The 19,346-nt window shown below is 48.1% G+C and overlaps 1 protein-coding gene across 1 annotated transcript in view; it reads right to left on the reverse strand.

The window, feature by feature from the left end:
* Positions 1-16,476, reverse strand: part of MLPH (melanophilin) — a 29,155-nt gene extending 12,679 nt beyond the window's left edge. The window contains exons 1-8 of the mRNA XM_075710737.1: positions 16,367-16,476; positions 12,206-12,427; positions 11,847-11,983; positions 10,393-10,431; positions 9,205-9,299; positions 8,071-8,199; positions 4,504-4,696; positions 3,007-3,167 (exon numbers count right to left, since the gene is read on the reverse strand). Of these exons, the coding sequence (XP_075566852.1) occupies positions 3,007-3,167; positions 4,504-4,696; positions 8,071-8,199; positions 9,205-9,299; positions 10,393-10,431; positions 11,847-11,983; positions 12,206-12,427; positions 16,367-16,476 (1,086 nt within the window). The remainder of the gene's footprint in view (positions 1-3,006; positions 3,168-4,503; positions 4,697-8,070; positions 8,200-9,204; positions 9,300-10,392; positions 10,432-11,846; positions 11,984-12,205; positions 12,428-16,366) is intronic.
* Between the last annotated feature and the right edge of the window lie 2,870 nt (positions 16,477-19,346).

A 19,346-nucleotide genomic window follows, 5' to 3' on the forward strand; every position in this document is an offset into this window, starting at 1 on the left:
CACCCTACACTGCTCTCCACCAGACGAAGGCTGGCAAATGCTGCTCTGTATTAAAACATTTAAAGTGAAGAAACTTAAAACACAGCCCACAAGGAGGACATCAGTTAGGGCAAACTGTTACTTGCTGCTGGGGAGGGAAGACAGGTTGCTCTAGCAGAGGTGCTGCCTCCAGTCTCTCAAATACCTAAGACCTGTAACAAACGCTTTATGTAAAGAAGAGGAGCCAGATGGCATCAAAGCTTCAGGAATCCAGAACCACTGAGCTCCCTTGAGGTACAGCAGAACAGCTTTCGGGGAGAAACTTGGTAAATTGGTGCTATTCCTTATTCCTTGTGGCTTGGTCCTGTTCCTACCTGGCTTCTAAAGACTTAAAGGCAAAGACCTGCACAGTTACCAATTCAGGGCTTCTTTTCATGTCTCATCAGGTTTAAGAACTTTTTCTAATAGTGGAGGGTTTTTTAAAATTTTGTTCTAGCACCTTCAGCTCCTGGAGTCACAGAGCTTGGGAACAGCCTCTGCTTTTGTTACTGGAAAAGTTAAGTTTCTTGTGTTTGGGCCTGAACAGTGTATCATCTCCAGAATTAAAGCAAAAGCGATTTTCAGATCAAACATATTTTGACAAACGTGCACCTAAGGCAGTTTTAGGAAAGAGGGTTTTCATCTGTGGGGTCAAAGTGATGCAGAGCAAAGACTTGAGCTCTCTACCTCTTGAAACCTTCAGATGCCAACAAGGTGTCTACCAGGAAAACATTGCTTTTGAAGCCAGGCTAGGGGATCCAATACAGGATTAATGGGGGTTAACAAACATGCTTCTGGACCCTACACCCCACAGGCAAACATTTTGATTTGCCAAAGGGCACAGCCTCTGAGAAGTGCCACGCCAGGGTGACCAGTTGTACTCAGCCATCCTTGCTGTTCCCCACAATGTCCCATGAAGGGCTGGGATACCCTAATGATGGTTACATGACAAACCCTGGAACTGCCTGTAAGCAGCTCAAGAGCCACCATTTTGCTGCTCAGGACAATGCAGTCTGCTGCTCACTGTCCCAAATCTGCCTGCCCAAATCCCCTGTCTCTGCCCTCTTCTCTGCCCTCAGCCCCTCCATCTCCTCCAACCTCAGGACAAGAGGATGGACAGCAGCCTCTTCTGAACTTCTTCCAGCTCTGCTAATACAACAGAGCTGGCTAGCAATGAAAACTGGATGTTCTTGTCTTCTCTCCTCTTTGGGTTTGCACCTGGCCTCTTCTTTGCCAACAGCGACAGTGATGCATGCGTGCATCATTCTGAAGTTAATGGTCCAGCACAGAGCCGTCTCTCTTCCTGCTGGTGGAGGAGAAGGATCTGCGGGAGGGTGGTTGCTAGCTGTAAACCCATCAGCAGCACAAAGGGCAGGAAGGATGAAGAGCTATTTAAGCTAATGAACAATGTTGGCATAAGAGCAAATGGGGATAAATTGGGAGTGAGAAGATGTCTCGTAACCATTAGAGTGACAAGGCTCCACAGCAGCCTTCGTACTGGTGTGATGGAGCAAACCACAATGCAACCTGGACTGCCCTGAAGCGAGAGCTCGCCCAGCTGATGAAGGAAGTAATCTGAAGCGTTGGTAGAAATCTGGCCCCATTTCCCTACTGCAAAGCACAGTGCACATTTCATGCCTAATGTACTGTGGCCTCATTAAGGACACCCAGTCCAGGGTTCTTCCATTTACCACTGACTGAAAAAGGAATGGCATTTATTAATTAAAACATGTGCCAAGAGAAGTAAAAGGCAAAGGAAAGGTTTCCCTACACAGGCACATGAAGTGTGATGCCAAGGGATGGTTGTGGTTACAGATCCCCCCATCGATTACCCAAAGTGGGGTCCAGGATGTGAAAAATTACCAGCTGTGAGCAGAAACAAGCAGTGGGCTCTCCCCGTGTATCTGTGTAGTCAAACATCACCACACATTTTGCAGCTTAAGAGGTCTGAGGGTTGCTTTTTACCATTCCCACCACCCACCATTTGCAAAGGTGGAATCAGGAACTGCAGGTCCTTCCTTGCTTGACAATTAAAACACAAGTTTGCAGCTTTTTGACACCCTTCTCTAGACTGTTCCCCCTATTATCATCATTCAGGAGAGATACATGACAGGTCATCTTGACCCAGCCCTACTGGGGCAAGGAACACTACACACTGCAAAGGAAGAAAAGGATCTTGATGCTTATTAACTATCCCTCTCCAAACGTTGGTCTGATCATAAAGCACCAGCGCATTCAATTGAAGAAAGCCTTTTTGGGGACACAGAAAACCATAGGTAACTGGCAGATTAATAAGGACAGGCTGGAAAATTAACAGTGATGAAGGCAGGCTTGTTACTGCAACAGCCGCATGGGCAGAGCGAAGCATCAGTGCCTGTTTTTCTCTTTGCCATGGGTGTAAAAGTGGAAGGGCTGGAAGGAGGACCTGGGAGCAGCACGGAGCTCCAGAATACTTCTGTATTATCCCAACGGTGCAGAGAAAAGTCTATTCTTCCTCACCTTAATGAATGAAAGAGCCTTAAACGTACCTTCCCAGGTCTCAGCCCTGCTCCCATTTCACAACCACCTTGGCATAGAGGGCAGGACATGGCCTGGGCATTCATCTTGCTGGTGCCATGCAACCATGATGGGACACCTAGATGAGCCAGCTCCCAGGTCATCCCACAGGCTTGCTGTATTGCTCTGGCAATGCCAAGTGGCTGCACTTGCAGTTTCTTCAGTTCCTGAGCTGAAGAGGAGGACAGAGGGATTTCGAGTCTACAGAGATCTGGGATCCACTCTGCTGCCTCTTGGACCCACACATGGGAAGCATGGGCACCAAACTGCCCCATGCATCCTGGCTGGGAGACTACCTCGGTTTGCCACCACTGCTTCTCTTCGCCTTCTCCTCTCCTCCTCCTGCACCTCACAGATAACAAATGCCTTCTATGGCAAGAGAGGCTTGGCCACAGACTTGGTCTCACAAGAAGTTCAACAGCTGTTTGGTACCTGATTCCCAGAATGGCTGACATTGTCCTGGGAAGAGGCTCTGTTTCGGCATTTCATGTGATGGGGTGGGTAGGCAGGGAACTGGGCTCCCTTCACATCCTCATCAGAAGTGTCCATATCTGCAGAGTACCGGGACCGAGGTTGCTCGTTCCAGGGGCTGCCTTTGGAGAGAGAAGGCTTCAGCACAAAGGTACAAGAGATTCACACCCCTGAGTTACTTCCTAGACATTGGTTCTATCCTTAAGACAAGCAAATAATGAAGCACTTCTCCAAATCACCCTTTCTATCCTTTGGCAGGAGATGCTTCTGCGAGACAGACCAAGCTTAAGGATGGCTATGCTGGGCCAGGCTGCAGCTTATCCCACTGTGGCTGCAGAGCACCTAGCTCAGCAGGGTCCCACTGCTGACATAGCAGTGGGCACAAGGAGCATCGTCCTTGCTCTCTCACGCTCCAAACAGCCAGGCCCCTCACCAAAAACTGCTATTGCCCTCCCAATGTTTTTGGAGCACAGGTTCAGACGCTGCTCTTCATGTATTGTTCAGGTGCTGGAAGATGTTTATCTCAGACTAAAGAGGTACCAGTCTAGCATAGAGCATTTAAAAGAGTGGAATTTCTCCTTTTTAAAGGAGCACTTCAAATGGGATAAAAACAATGAGAGAAAATGGAATTAACAAGCCAGGGTGCCCTGCTGCTGTGTCTCTCCAGAAGGGCTCAGAGTAGGAATTTAAACAGCGCACAGTAAGGTTTATCCAGTGTTTCCTAGTGCCCTGAAAATCAAGCACTTGAAAATACAACCAAGCAGTTGGAGACCCAGAAGGATATATATATTCTACAGCTGCATGTGCACAAGCCAGTACCTAACCCTCCCGGCTCTGCTATCACAGCAGGAAAAACAATAGTAGTAAAAGGCAAATTCTGCACTGTCGTTTCCTAGGGTATTTATAGACTCATGAAACCACAAATCCTGCAGCCTGCCAGTGCACCCTGCCCAGCAGCAAGGATGCTACTTAGCAACCCCCAGTGCTTGCCTCCAGTTCTTGTCCAGTCTTACTCCAGTTCAAGTCCCCTTAAACCTCTAAAATGTCTGCACCTACAACATCCTTTGGCAAGGAGTTCAATTCATCTGTCACTGCCTGCAGGAGGAAACGCATCCCGTTGTTTCTAGTGTGGCTTCTAGTAGTGTCATTTGATTGTACCTTGTTCTTACTCTGGACAAGACCTCCAGATATAAAAGGGCTGGACACCTTAAGAACAACCCTTCTGGCTTTGAGAAATGAGTTTGCTGGGGACAAAACCAGCCCATTACAACCAAATAACTTCAGCTGATTCTCTAATGAAAAAAAAATCACTTTTGCAGATGGGTATTTTGTCTTGACACTCCAGCCTTTTAGTGGCTTTGAGGTTGTTCAAAAAAATCAAAGACATTTTCATTTTGGTCCAACTCTTGCAGCTGCTTTTCCCCAAGATACAAGAAGAGCCTGGCCAGAGGCACCTACCAGGTTTTACATTTCTTTCCAGGCTCCTTCTCCGTGAATTGACGGTGAGCTGAACCTCTGTACTGAAGTGCTGCTCCGGAGGGCTCATGCCAGGTCCTTGTTCCTGCAAGATGTGGTGGAAGACCAGATCTGCCTCTGCGATCCTGGACTCCTGGGAGGCATCTTCAGCTGAGTTGGGGAAATCTGGGAAGGACTGAGAGATGAGGATTGCTGCTGAGCAGCTGCCCGTGAGGTCTCCCTGCCTCTCCTGACCTTTGCTAACAGCTCCTAGCTTTATCCTCCAATACATGCATGGATTGACCTTTTATAATGCCAATTCCTAATAATCCATTTTAAAGCCTTATCTTGCTGAGGAACCCTGTGCAATACTTCTCATCACTGCCAGGGGGCACTGTTAATTTTTTCGAGAACTAGGCACAGGGTCCCTTCAGTTAGGCTGCAAAAAACTCTAGTCTTTTAAAACACGTTGCCCTTTTGCGTATTCAAACAACAGCCACCTTCTGCCCCTCAAATAATCTGCAACCAATAAATTCAATTTGGATGATCTCGACAGAGGCCAGCCCTCCCTAGACTCACGCTGAATTCTGCTGCATAAAGATGGGCTTAGATAAAGAATGAATCTATTTGTTAGTCCAAAATTCTTATCAATGTACACAGAATGGTGTGAATTGGGTTTTTTTTGTTTTTTAAAGCCTTTGTTACGCATCTCAGCACATCCTAGTTCTACCCAGGGGTACAGTTTAAAGTTTAAAGAAGCTTAATTTAAAAAAAAAAAATTATTTTTTTTAACTGAAGTCCGGGTGAAATTTCAACAGGAAAGGCAAACAGGAGTAGCCCAGAAAGCTTGATCTGAAGCATCTCAGGCTGGAAGATTTTTTGTTACATCCAGGGCATCCCCATCTGCATTGGTACCCAGAGGTGGAAAGTGGGAATGGCTGACCCCCAGCCCTCACTGTGATCACAGGGCACAGCTCACTGCAGTCACTTGTGCTGGAGCTGCCCATGGGTCCTGCTCCTGGTCAGGATCTCCTGACACTAAGACATGTGTAGTCTCCTATATAGACATAACCAGTGTTCATGCAGCTTTTGGTCTCCCTGTGTTCTCCCCTCTGACTGATGGGGACCCCCACCCTGCAGGTGCCATCCCTGCAGTCATGCTGGCTCTGCAGGATTAATCTTCTCAATCTCAGAAGGGTAGTGTGCCATGAAGTTGCCATCCAACTACATCCCCAGTGCCACCACATGGCAAAACCAGCCCCAAACTGTATGGGGTGATGGGAGAGGAGTCTGGCAACATTTCATAGAATCATTTAGGTTGGAAAAGACCTTTAAGATCATCAAGTCCAACTGTTAACCTAGCACTGCCAAGTCCACCACTAAACCATGTCCCTAAGCACCACATCTACATGTCTTTTAAACACCTCCGGGGATGGGGACTCAACCACTTCCCTGGGCAGCCTGTTCCAATGCTTGACAACCCTTTCCATGAAGACATTTTTCCTAATATCCAATCTAAGCATCCCCTGGTGCAACTTCAGACCATTTCTTCTTGTCCTATCACTAGTTACTTGGGAGAAGAGACTGACACCCACCTCACTACAACCTCCTTTCAAGTAGTTGTAGAGAGTGATAAGGTCTCCCCTCAGCCTCCTTTTCTCCAGGCTAAACAACCCCAGTTCCCTCAGCCACTCCTCACAGGACTTGTGCTCTAGACCCTTCACCAGCTTTGTTGCTCTTCTTTGGACACACTCCAGCACCTCAATGTCTTTCTTGTAGCGAGGGGCCCGAAACTGAACACAGTAGTCGACTTGCGGCCTCACCAGTGCTGAGTACAGGGAGGACAATCTAGTCCTGCTGGCCACACTATTCCTGAGACAGGCCAGGATGCTGTTGGCCTTCTTGGCCACCTGGGCACCCTGCCGGCTTGTATTTGGCCCTCTGTTGACCAACACCTGCAGGTCCTTTTCCACCAGGCAGCTTTCCAGCCACTCTTCCCCAAGCCTGTAGTGTTGCATGGGGTTGTTGTGACTGAAGTGGAGGACCCGGCACTTGGCCTTGTTGAACCTCATACAATTGGGCTTGGCCCATCAATCCAGCCTGTCCAGATCCCTCTGTAGATCCTTTCTACCCTCAAGCAGATCGACACTCCCACCCAACTTGGTGTCATCCACAAACTTACTGAGGGTGCACTCAATCCCCTTGTCCAGATCGTTGATAAAGATATTAAACAGAACCGGCCCCACTACTGAGCCCTGGCGACACCACTTGTGACCAGCCACCAACTGGATTTAACTCCATTCACCACAACCCTTTGGGCCTGGCCATCTGGCCAGTTTTTAACCCAGCAAAGTGTATGCCCATCCAAGCCATAAGCAGCCAGTTTCTCCAGGAGAATGCTGTGGGAGACAGTGTCAAAGGCTTTACGAAAGTCCAGGTAAACAACATCCACAGCCTTTCCTTCATCCACTAAGCGGGTCACCTTGTCGTAGAAGGAGATCAGATTATTCAAGCAGGACCTGCCTTTCATAAACCTATACTGACTGATCACCTTGTTGTGCCGTACATGCCACATGATGGCACTCAAGATGATCTGCTCCATAACCTTCCCTGGCACCAAGGTCAGACTGACAGTTCCCCAGATCCTCCTTCTGACCCTTCTTATAGATGGGCATCACATTTGCTAACCTCCAGGCAACTGGGACTTCCCCAGTTAGCCAGGACTGCTGATAAATGATTGAAAGTGGCTTGGTGAGCACTTCTGCCAGCTCCCTCAGTGCCCTTGGGTGGATTCCATCCAGCCCCATAGATTTGTGTGCATCTAAGTGGTGTAGCAGGTCACTAACCATTTCCTCTTGGATTACGGGGGCTTCATTGTGCTTCCTGTCCCTGTCTTCCAGCTCAGGGGGCTGGGTACCCTGAGAACAACTGGTCTGACTATTAAAGACTGAGGCAAAGAAGGCATTAAGTACCTCAGCCTTTTCCTCATCCTTTGTCACTATGTTTCCCCCCACATCCAATAAAGGATGGAGATTCTCCTTAGCCCTCCTTTTGTTGCTAATGTACTTATAGAAATATTTTTCATTGTCTTTTATGGCAGTAGCCAGATTAAGTTCTAGTTGGGCTTTGGCCCTTCTAATTTTCTCTCTGCATAACCTCATGACATTCTTGTAGTCCTCCTGAGTTGCCTGCCCCTTCTTCCAAAGGTCATAAACTCTCCTTTTTTTCCTGAGTTCCAGCCAAAGCTCTCTATTCATCTCTTGAATACTGAATCTCCAAAAGCTTGCTGGAAACTAGGGTGTCCCATAGCCTTGGGACAACACAAGAGAACTGTTGTCTGCAGAGAGCCTCTTTCTATCTCATCTTACCACTCATCCTTGCTTTGGTCAGATGTCCTACTCCTGACTCAGCCTTAGGCAAAGCACTTGAAATGAGAGAAGAAATAGCAAGTGGGGCTATGGGAAGTGAGGATCGGCAGCATCGCCTCTCAACACCAGCTGGAGGAGGAGGTAGCAGAGGTAGCAAGGAGGAAGAAGAGAAGAAAACAACCCCCCAGCACTCTCCCAGTACCTGGAAAGCATCCGGGCTGCTGGCTGCTGGAGAGAGCGGCACAGACTGGTGGCGAGACTGAGCAGAGTACTCTGAGTCCAGTTCAAAATCAAGGGGATGGACAGACAGCAGGCGCTTTGTCTTGCGCATCTTAGCATAGGAAGTGCAAGAAGGGAAAATTCAGCATAAACCACAGTTTACTTTGAAGAAAGGGGGAGGGAGGGCCCTTGTCTCCTTAGTTTGCCTGAGTTTGCACAGCCCAAAGCAAGGCTCTTACTTTTTGCAAAGAAAATTTGGGTCCAACGTGGTCCTGCTTGCAGGGAGCCAGATATATAGGGCAGTGTGTGCTTATGCTGGAGTTAAGGAAAAGTGAGTTCCTGATTTCCAGCCTCTGGCTCAGGACTGTGGCCATGAGCAGACAGTGAGACTCTCTTCCCTTGTTTATAAAGGCACTATGGGAAAGCTGGGCCAATTTACAGCTGAGAGTCCTGAAGCATCCCCCTGTCTCCTGAGAAAGTATGCTGTGGGCAGATCTCCCTGGATATCTGGGAGGTCATCAGCTGCCTTGGGGCAGGAGCAGCTTGGACAAGCCTCTAAGACTTCAGAAGTAGATCAAAATGAAGTAGCAAGTGTGTGAAATGCAGCATATACCTGTAGCTGCAGGTTGAAATGGTATGTATGTAACAACATGTATGTAACCGTACCAGCATTTCAAACAAACCGACAGATTTCACACATGCTTCAAGGACAAATAAACTTCCCATAAGGCTGCTTAATCTGCATTTCAATCCATACACACAGTCCCAGAAAAACAGAAGATAAATCAATGAACACAGCTGTGCTTTGCTACTCTACCAGGTATGTCTTCTTCTAGTAAAAAACCAAGTGGGTTCCCATTATATGGGTAGGAGCTGGTCTGTTTACATTAATTGGGGTCTTCCTGAGTGTCAGGAGCAGGTCTTTTTTCCAGAGGACAAGTATCTGTGATTTTACTGACTTGGCTGTTTCTACATAAACTGGGAGAGGGGCTCATCTCAGGAAAGGAAAACAGAGAGAAAGGCCCAGTTTTGAACATGGCACAGAAATCCACCACCACCACCCAAGACATGCCAGAAGCAGCTGAGGGCACAGAGTGAGGCAGAATGAAACGCTTACTCTGCTGTAGCACTCTGCTTCAGCTCCACAAAGGACATCGTCTTCGTCATTGCTTTCGTCCCCAATGCCACCACTGGTGAGGAGCTGGCATTCACCTGGAGGAGAGACAATGGTGCGCTGTGTATGGGCAGATCCTGCACCCTGTTCCTGCGGGAGGTAAGTTCTCACCGTGGTGGTCACACCTGTAGGTGAGGCCATGCTTCTTGTATGGGGTGAAAAGGTCCAGATTAGAAATACTTCCCCAAATTTTTTTTTTCTGTTTTAATTTTTTGCACACTACACCATGGCCAGTAGGTTGCACAAGTAAAGGGAAGGGGACAAAGGATGGGAAAGGGACAGGAACACATTAAGGTAGCCCCAATGCTGCAGCTGGCAAGCGGTGACCAGTCTAAGGTCTGTAGGCTAGAAGCTCTTTGGGGTACAGTTCGTAGGCAACAGTGCAGATATCCACCAGCAGCACTTGATCTTGTAAAATCTTGGCTGGCCTCTCATTGCTTCCCCTTCCAGCTGTGCACCAACACAGATGTGGAAGTGACCACTGCAGGAAGATGAAGGATGCCTGCACCACAGAGAGCACCCCAAGGTCCACCCAGGTGACTCCTGTGTTTGAAGGCACTACAACTCAGCCCAACACAGCTCTTCCTCTCCTGTTCCCAGTTCCCATCAGCCAGCTCTGCTATCTATCAGTGACCTGTTCCTTTTTGGGTCCCCATCTCTGTGCCCAGATCACTGCCAAGCCCAGTACAAATGCCAGACTGAGTCCAAAGTCAAGGCAGGCAAAATGTTTCCTCCTATATCAAATGGCAAGGTGGAGCAAATCCTTACTGCAAGGGCTCCTAAGGAATGCAAACTGAAGTCCCAAATTCAGTGGGTTCCTTAAGAATATGGCCAGCTTTAAGTGTATGACAAAGGTGCATTGAGATGATGAGGAGTACTTGCAAACTTCAAGCTTGGCACGTAATTAAAAGCCCTGTTGCATCCGAGTCTACCCTTGGAGACCCCAGGTGTGCTGCAGTGCAAGAGATGACCATCACAGCCCACCTCCACCACAGTGGGGAGGTGTCCTCCTCAGTCCAGCCACACCAAATCGCGCTGGAGTGCCCATAGCCGGAGGGTGTGAAGAGAAAAAGACATCAGAAACCTCTCTTGAACTGCAAGCCACATGCTGCAATTCTCTTTTTTACTTACTGTTAATGTCTGGCAGGCTGTAAACTCTGTCATGAAGACCTAAATGAAAAGAAAATTGGTGGGAAAAATAAACAAACACATTTTCTCTATGTACCTCGTGGACAACAAGCCTCAGAGCTATGGTTAACTAGAGTTCTCATTCTCTAGCCATCACAAGACGCAATCATCAAAAAGGCTCTTTGGACAGAACAAAGCAGACACTTTGGAGACAGAACTTGGCTTTTAAAAGTCAAAGAGCGTATTGCCACCCCTTCCACAGTCCTGATGCAACACCCTGCAGCCAGAGAGTGCAACAGCAAGGGAAGGCACAGCCAACAGCAGGCGGTCATGCAAAATGCAACGGTCTCACATCATTCTGCTGTATCTCCTGCAACCAAAGGTATGTCCCATAAGGAGGTTCTCACTTGTTCAAGGGTCAAGCCAATTCACCAGTGTTAATGAATTAATAACAACAAAATATTCCTTTTTCGAGAAAGACATCAGAATCTCAATTTTAACACTGTTATACTCATGTTTGGTTTAGTTTTCTCTAGGATTGCCCTTCCTGTGGGGTCTGATCCATTTTCAGACTGAACACTGCATAAATTGTCTCTCCGTCCATTAATTTTATATTCAATGCCACTACCCTGCACGCTCTTTCTGATATTTCTGCCATGAGTGGTCTGGATGGAAGAATGATTGGACCAGTTGAATCGGCTCATGTCTATCGTATTTGTGCAAACTTTTCTTTGGCTTCTCAAGATGGGAATAAAGTCCACATTGGTTTTCAAAGGCAATAGGCAAAGCAGTGCAGGAGCTGTATGAATGGCAACTAGCAGATACCCAGTAAATAATACTGTATTAACAACAGTCTTCAGCATATATTTATGCACTATTGGATCAATTTCAGAAATATTGAAGATCAATAAAGCTCTGAAGAACATATCTATGGGGACAGGTAACACTAATTTTGATACAATTTTGTCAATGTCAGAGCATCATCAGATTGGCTATAAAAATCATTAGATCATAGGAAAAAAATGAGCGTTGCCTCTATGCACCCACTGTTTTTTGGACCTGCAGGTTAAACTTGGGTTAATTTCACAAACTCTTCCCTGTGACAAAAAGAGCTAAAAGAAAGAAAAACAAGAGCTGCAACTCTTACACACTAACAAACTGCAGGACATGAGACTTTTAAAGCTAAGCATGAGATATTCTCAAATCTGAGGTAAAACCTTATACTTTAACAGAGGGAAAAAAATCCACCAAGAATATCTGCTCTGCTGCTCCCAGTATGAACACACCACTTCGAACCTCTGCTTCCTCCCCAAAAATGTTTTGCACAATGTTGAAACCATGTGGCACTCAGAGCACCATCAATGCTGACGTTTCTCCCTTGGTGCACATCCCAACATGGTGCTGCACAGACGCCCCATGCACAGCAGGACAGGAGAAACCCCAGCACTCCTCCTTACCTAGAAATGTGGAGTTCACCCCCTGCCCCGGCTGCAGCCTGCCGTAGAGGGACTGCAGCACTTTGGCGCTCCCAAACCTCTTGAAACGGGTTCGCACGTGTTCGTAGTACCACTCCAGGGAACCGATCTTCACGATCCTGCCCAAAGAGAGGATGCACTACAGGTGAGCCAGTCCAGCCACACTCATAGTGACCAGACCCTCACCCAGAAACTGTCTCTTAACAAAAAACACAGCCTGTTTTTTAACCAGCATAATTGGTTTCTAACCAGCATAAAGGAATGCTGAGTCTGGGTGACTCTTCTTGAGCCTCAGCCCCAAGGCTTGCCTTGCCCCTCGCCTTCCACTGCAGGAGCTGTACCTGGAGAGGCGACAAGGATCACAGACCCAGCCTTGTTCCTTCTTGTTGTAGCGGCTGCAGTTCTTGCAGGTGTAGAATTGGCAGTCCAGGCACTGCTGCTTGCTGTTCAGCAGGAACTTGAAGGGCTGGAGGCAGTGGACGCAGTGGGTTTCGTTGAGGTGGGACTGATTCATCAGAAATTCTCTCTTGCTGCTCTCCTGGTTGATCTTGCATTTCAGCTCCCTGCAGAAAACATCCCAAAACTCAGGAACTTGGTTTTGTTAGCACTTCACTGCAAACTCTCACATGGCACACCCTGTCACACTTCCATCATTTCAGGAATGATTTTTTAGGGAACATCCTGAGTCCCGCAGCTTGTGGAAACAGTTGTAGGGCAAATCTAGTAAATAACATATCACAAGTTAAATAAGCTGAGCAAAGGCGGTGGCTCCAGATTCAGGACAAGTTTACTGTACATTAGGATCTGCCACTGTTAAATTTAAGATTAGATTTGCTTATGCCAAAACCTGTCCCATCTGCTTCGCAGGGTATTGATCATAAATCCCAGGAACCTCAGGAGAGCAGCTCTTGAAGTCTCATCTGCATCCCAACGCAACATGATCTCTGAGCCTGAAGTCCAGCTGGGAATTAAAAGCTTTCTGGAATTTTCAGTTTAAAAAAAAAGCAATCTGAGATTAAAAAGGATTAAAAAGGGTTGTGATCTAGTCCTTCAGTGCTAAATTCAGCAGAGACTTTTATTAAGGGCAGAAGTGATGTGCAACGAGGCTGTTCAGAGGACAGCAGCTGGAGGAGATGCTCATGATGGTCCCATGAAAGCCCAGCCAACATGAGTGCTTTCCAAGAGCATCTTCTGGCAGCCCCTCACCACAGGCTTCCTTTGCTATCCAGACCCAGCTGTTAGAGCAGGAAGGTGCCTGCACAAGGCCAAACCCCCAGCAACAGCCAAGGCCAGCTAAAATGCCTGCGGAGCCAGCGGGGGCCCCCTGCGCTGCCCAAAGGCTTTCTGTTTGTTCCCTGTGCCACGTACTACCTCAGGTATGTTTACCTTTGGGGCTACGGCTGAGAGGCAATGTTTGACTTGTAGGCAATGTCCTAGAAGGTTGTTTTCTGCCTAGGCAGGGTTAGGAAGCTGCATTTCCCAGAACAGAAATCAGCCTGGGTCAAAAAACTCAAGTAATTAGGTTTGGAGGCTGCTTCAGGAACACGGCATGGAGCACAAGGCTTCTGGTGATTCTCCTGGTGCCCCCCAGCTGCTGGGGAGATGGGCTGATGCTGGGGTGACAACGGCAGGAGCCTTGCTGGCATGGCAGCGTGGTGCTGGGACGTCCACAGGGGCAGCGATGTGGCTGGTGGTGGGAATGACATGAATGTAAATCAAGCTAATCTCTTTTTAACCAAAACAGTTTGCACATTAGGCCAGCTTGCTGCCAGCATGCCAGGCTATGTTTGCTGTTACACTGGAGTGACACCAACTTGCATTAACCGAGGGTCTGGGACATGTAAAAATCAGTATAAAGACTGAACTGGGCACCTAGTTTTTATATTCAGCTATTCACCATCCTAGCAGTGTTTCGAATGACCTAGTGCAAATGTCCAGCAGTACATTTATATGTGGCTACTAAAAACAAACACCCAAATAGAAACCCCTTGGGTTGGGCTCAGTGCATCTTTTCCACCCCGTGCTCAGGCTGTTTCTAGCAGGATCCTAACTTTCACTGGACTGCTTTTTCTGGTTCCCAGAGACCGGTCGGATCCCTTCACCTCTCCTCCCTCACCCACGAGACCTGCTGAAAGAAGGACAAGCCTCAGCCAAACCAGTTTAAAACCTGTAGGAACCACATGCCTCTTGTCTCCTCTTGCTGGCAGGAGCACAAGCCAGCCCTTTCCCTACTCTACTCATGGCAGAATAAAACAGTGGTGGTGGGATGCCAAATAGCAGTGGGGTTGGTCCAGCTGAGCTCCAGGAAAGACACAGGGAGCTGTCCCCCAACAATGGGGTTGCTGGCAGGGATGTTTATGGAAGGAAGCAGGGAGAGCCCCCACAAAGTGGCCATTATTTAATTTCTTGGGCAAAGCATTACCCTTGCATGGTTGTGCAGTTTCTGGCTAGCTGAAGCCTTTGTCCGTTGTTGGTGAATATCTTCTGCCAAAAAGAAAATGCAAAGAAGCAGCAGAAAGGGAAGAAAAAGACCAAGCTGGGGGGGAACATTTCTTCAAGGCTTACAGGTTGAGACAAGCCCAGTGAATAGAAAAGCAAATGAATAAAAAAGTAAATGAGGGTGGTTAGAGCACAGGGAGCAGGGTGAATGGCTGCAGGGTCTCCCATAACCTCACATCATGTCCCAGCTTGTTACAGGTAGGAAACATTCACGTAGCTCCGTGTCCAGCATGCAGGAGTGTGGCAGACTTTCCCAGACTGGTGGTCTGGTTTATGCCAGGTATTACAGAGATATCTGATGGATGGACTTGGCTATGGCTGAACCTGCAGAGAGAGGCAACCAAGCCTCGGACCAGGTAACATGGTCTACCCTAGAGACTTGGGCAGTGCCAGGCACTGCTGGGTTAATGCCAGCCCTCTGCAGGGCAGAGTTAAATGACAAATTTAAAAAAAAACGTCATGACTGCTGGGACAGAGGCAATGCTGCTTAGAGGAGACAGCAGCTGGGTAGAAGCATCCTGAGACCTTCCCCCTACCTTGCATACCCTCTCACACCTCCCATACCAGGGCACTCAATTTGGGAGCCTCCTGGACATCAGAGCAGACCTAGATAAGTCAGTCTGGCACCAAGGTCAAGTAGGTAAGGAATTCACCTCGCCCACTTCTTTGCTGTGGGGCACAGCAACGTGGGTCCCCACTTTCTTCCTACAGGCAGAGCTCAGATCCATCACAAGGGAAACATTCACCCTTTCCAGGGTGATAATTTTTTTAAACACCCTTGTCTGATCTCCATCCTGCACTTCAGAGCTACCAGCAGAGGAGGGCAGTAGGCAATGATACCGAATTATCTCTGCCTTCCACACAGGCTGGGTTTTCTGAGGCAAAAAAATCAGGAGGTTTAAAAATATGTGACCAAGAGCTTCTTGTGGCTAATGGTGTAAACAGAGAGAGTCCCATGCAGCCTTGCGTGGAAACACATGATGGCAAGCTTTTGGGGGATGCTTCAACAGCTCTGATGCAGATGTCCCAAATAAGGAAGGATGATTCTCACCCTGCACCTTTCTCATTGGATCTGATAGAGGAACCATCGAGATCCTGGTCCCTAGAACATCACCGCGCTGTTGGAACCAGCCCTGGCTCACAACATTTGGAGCTAGGGGGGTATGAGGGCTTGCTGGGGGTGCAGCACTGCCCAAACCCGGCCTGGGAGCTCAGGCCATCCCACTGGGATAATAATGAGAATGTGGCCAGACCCTGAACCAGGATGCTGCAGCTTCTTGAAATAAAGTTAAGAAATTATTAAGTTCAATGCCTGATGTAGGTGATGAACAAGGTCTGAAACCCCACCACTTCTCACGCTCAAAATTTAATCTAATCTGACTGAGCATTTTTATAAACAGCACTTTTATCAAATGCCCTGTACATCCATTTGCTGCTCCAGTGACTTTCAATCTTTTCCCAATCTGTGGCCCCTTAAAACTTTCCCAGAACAGCACGTCCCCCTGTATAGCCTATTTAAGGCTACTACAATAGGTTTACTACTCTTCTCAGTTATTTTTCCAGGATCTTTCAGGAGTCTGTGGACTCTCAGGACCCACTCAATCACTGAATACCCACCCTGTCCTAAACACACAAGAACCATCACATGAAACAAAAGCAAGGGAGCCAAATCCCGTCCTTTGCTCCAAGGCAAGGTCTCCCTGTGAGGGAGGCATCTCCAGAGAGGGGGCCAGATATCTGTCCCCATAAACTGCCGTAGTGACACCGATCTGCTTTGCTGCTTATGGCACGGTGCCAGTTTGCACCTTGGCAGCCCGAATGCGTCACCTCGCTGCTGATAATGTAATCTATTAACCACTGGTTTGATTTTAACAGCTAGGTCCTGGCCGCTCCTCCTCAATGTCTTGCTTTATTCCTACAACCCATATGCAACAGGACGTACAGGGATCTGCAGCTACGGCTTGCTTGCGCCCAGCCTCACAGACCAGAGAGCAGATACTCACTCCAGCCGTTCCTCCTCTTTTTTCCGCAGATCCAAGTCCCGTTGAACGACTTCCCAAACGTGCTTGGCCTCTTCATCGGTTAGCTTGGAGAGGTCCAGCTTCCTCCCCATCTCGTCCCGGCGAGTCGAACCCCGTCTCGTTACTCGCTAGCCCGATGCTCTTGCTCTCCCATACGCTGGGATGCTGGCAGGGGGGGAGAGCTCAGCCCTACCTCCGTGGCTGCCCACATGAACGGGCAGAGGCAGAGCTGCGGGCAGGCCAGCCGGCTCCTGGCAGCACTGCAGCTGATCTGCCAGGCGAGCCCGCCCGTGGAGATGGGCGTCGAGCCGGACTGGCGTGGCGCCTATCTGCTGCAGGGACTCCCGTCACCCGGGCAGGCAGCCCTGCCTTCCCCCGGGGTCCTGCCCAGAGCCGCAGGCAGCTCCAGACCTGGTCTGCCTGGCTGGGGTTAAAGGAGATGTTTACTCTCGAAGTAGCTGCCTGCTTTATGCAGGGTGCGCGAATCAAATTAAACCTTCAAATGCCTCCCCAGGGAAGGCAGGCCACCGGGTTTGGGAGGGGGCTGAGCATCCCCGGGAGGAGCTGTGCCTGCACACCCAGGGTACCGGCTCCATCAAGGTGGGTCCTGCCCTACCACCAGCTTCTGCTCCCCTGTTGCTCGCTCCCTGGCTTGCTCTTCTGTGTGTGATCTTGTTAAACTGATTTCCCCCCCTGCCAACAGCTTTGTCAGGAAAAATCAAGAGCATCTGGCTTCCCCCCAGCAGTACTGCCGTGCCGGCGACTGGCGTCCTGCATTTGCTAACTGCTCTCACAGCGATTCAGGAAGCTGAGCTTTGCCTGTAGCAAACAGCTTAATTAGGACACAGTGCTCCTCTCATTTGCAGTTAGCAAGAAAAGATGGTTTGACGGGATTTTAAGAAAAATGCTAAACATATCACATACTCAAAGGGATATATATTGCAATAATCCAACTACCAAAGCTGGTATCTTGTTCAGTAAAATGCTCTCTGTGTCTCTAAGCAGGAACTCCCCAGACCTTGGATATTAAAAGAAACCCATTTCTCATCTTCATCACAGCAAATACCAATACTAACCACACTATTTTTTCCCTGACAGGTATCTAAACAGAGAGCAAGACGGCAAGACTGAAGAGGAAAACTACTCTGCCTGGTGGGACCAGCCTCCCTGCTGCTCAGCCACTGTGCTTGCCCATGGGGTGCAGGGAATTATCCACTCCAGTAACTCACTTGAAAGAAAGGTTAGATTAAACTCTATGAACAGAGCCAGAAAAGGATTTTGAATCCAAACTTGGATTAATTTTATACAGAAAAGGTGATGATTACAGATGCAACGTTGAGCTTGGATATCAGGAATGTATGATCTCCATTGGAAGCCAGAAATTGATTTCTACCTCCTCTCCCAGCAGAGATGCAGTCCTGGCAAAAGCAATTAGTTTATTGGCAGGAGCCAGACATCAGTTGAGCTGCTCCTTACGTAAGTGTGTTTGAGAGCCTGTGCACGCCCTGTTGCATCCGAACAGTGGAGCGGGTCAATAGATACTAATTAACATCACAACGAGACCCTGTTCCAGGGCCTGTCAGTACAATCCCACCAGGAGCACTAACACTGGGGTTTGTGCTGCCTGGATCTGAATACGTTCTTCTTCAAAAGGATAATGAGATTGCATAAAATCAGGAAGATGTGGCCTGCTATGCCATGAAAATGTGAAAAATGCAAATGCTCAGCAGAGCCAACACCACCAAAAAGTGATGGTTTAGCCAGATGTCCTGGTTTCGGCTGGGATAGAGTTAATTTTCTTCCTAGCAGCAGGCATAGTGCTGTGTTTTGGATTTAGTAGGAGAAGAATGTTGATAACACGCTGATGTTTTAGTTGTTGCTGAGTACTGCTTATGCTAGTCAAGGACTTTTGCAGCTTCCCATGCTCTGCCAGGCGCACAAGAAACTGGGAGGGGGCACAGCCAGAATAGTTGATCCAAACTGACCAAAGGGCTATTCCATACCATATGACGTCATGCTCAGTATATAAACTAGGGGGGGGCTGGCCGGGGAGCAGCGATCGCTGCTCGGGAACTGTCTGGGTATCGGTCGGCGGGTGGTGAGCAATTGCATTGTGCATCACTTGCTTCGTGTATCATTATTCTTATTATCATTATTATACTGTTACTATTAGCATTACTATTTTACTTTATTTCAATTATTAAACTGTTCTTATCTCAACCCAGGAGTGTTTCTCACTCTTACTCCTCCGATTCTCTCCCCCATCCCATCGGGGTAGGGGGAGTGAGCGAGCGGCTGCGTGGTGCTTAGTTGCTGGCTGGGGCTAAACCACGACAGTCCTTTTTGGCGCCCAACGTGGGGCTCGAAGGGTTTGAGATAACAACAGATTAACCAGAGTGTATTAAGGAGTCTGTTAACAGTTGCCGGTCACGATATTAGTTCTTCTGATCTGCACCATGTTCTTTTTTTTGCAGCATGCGTTAAAGCTTGCTGTCAGTTTGTGTAGTGTGCTATGCTCTGCAGTGATTCATGATCTTTTGCTTGGGAGGCTCCTTATCAAAACCCTGACCTTGAGCATTCTTTGGTATTTGGGTTTCATACAGAAGTCACTACTGTACTTCGGGTACTACCTCATAGAGAGAGTTAGCAATTATACTTCTTACTCTGAGAGGCTTGTTGTGGAGGAAATACAGAATGGCACCTTTGCTGCTTTCTTCTATGATGTTTCCTCCTTCATTACAACAACTTTCCAGTATCTTGAACACCCCTGGGCAGTTAAGATACTTCTATTGATAATTCTTGGGAATGTTGTTTCCGTTTTGATAAAGGTCAGTAAGCAGTTTAAAAATACCATCCAGAGATCTACCCCAAGGCTGGATAGTTATGAGTGGCAGGGTGTGTGGGAACGTATGCGCAAGTACCTAGGGCAGTGGGGACCTCCAGTGTTTTGGAACTTCACCCC

The sequence above is a fragment of the Pelecanus crispus genome, chromosome 5 (genome assembly GCF_030463565.1).
Source record: "Pelecanus crispus isolate bPelCri1 chromosome 5, bPelCri1.pri, whole genome shotgun sequence".
NCBI lineage: Eukaryota > Metazoa > Chordata > Aves > Pelecaniformes > Pelecanidae > Pelecanus > Pelecanus crispus.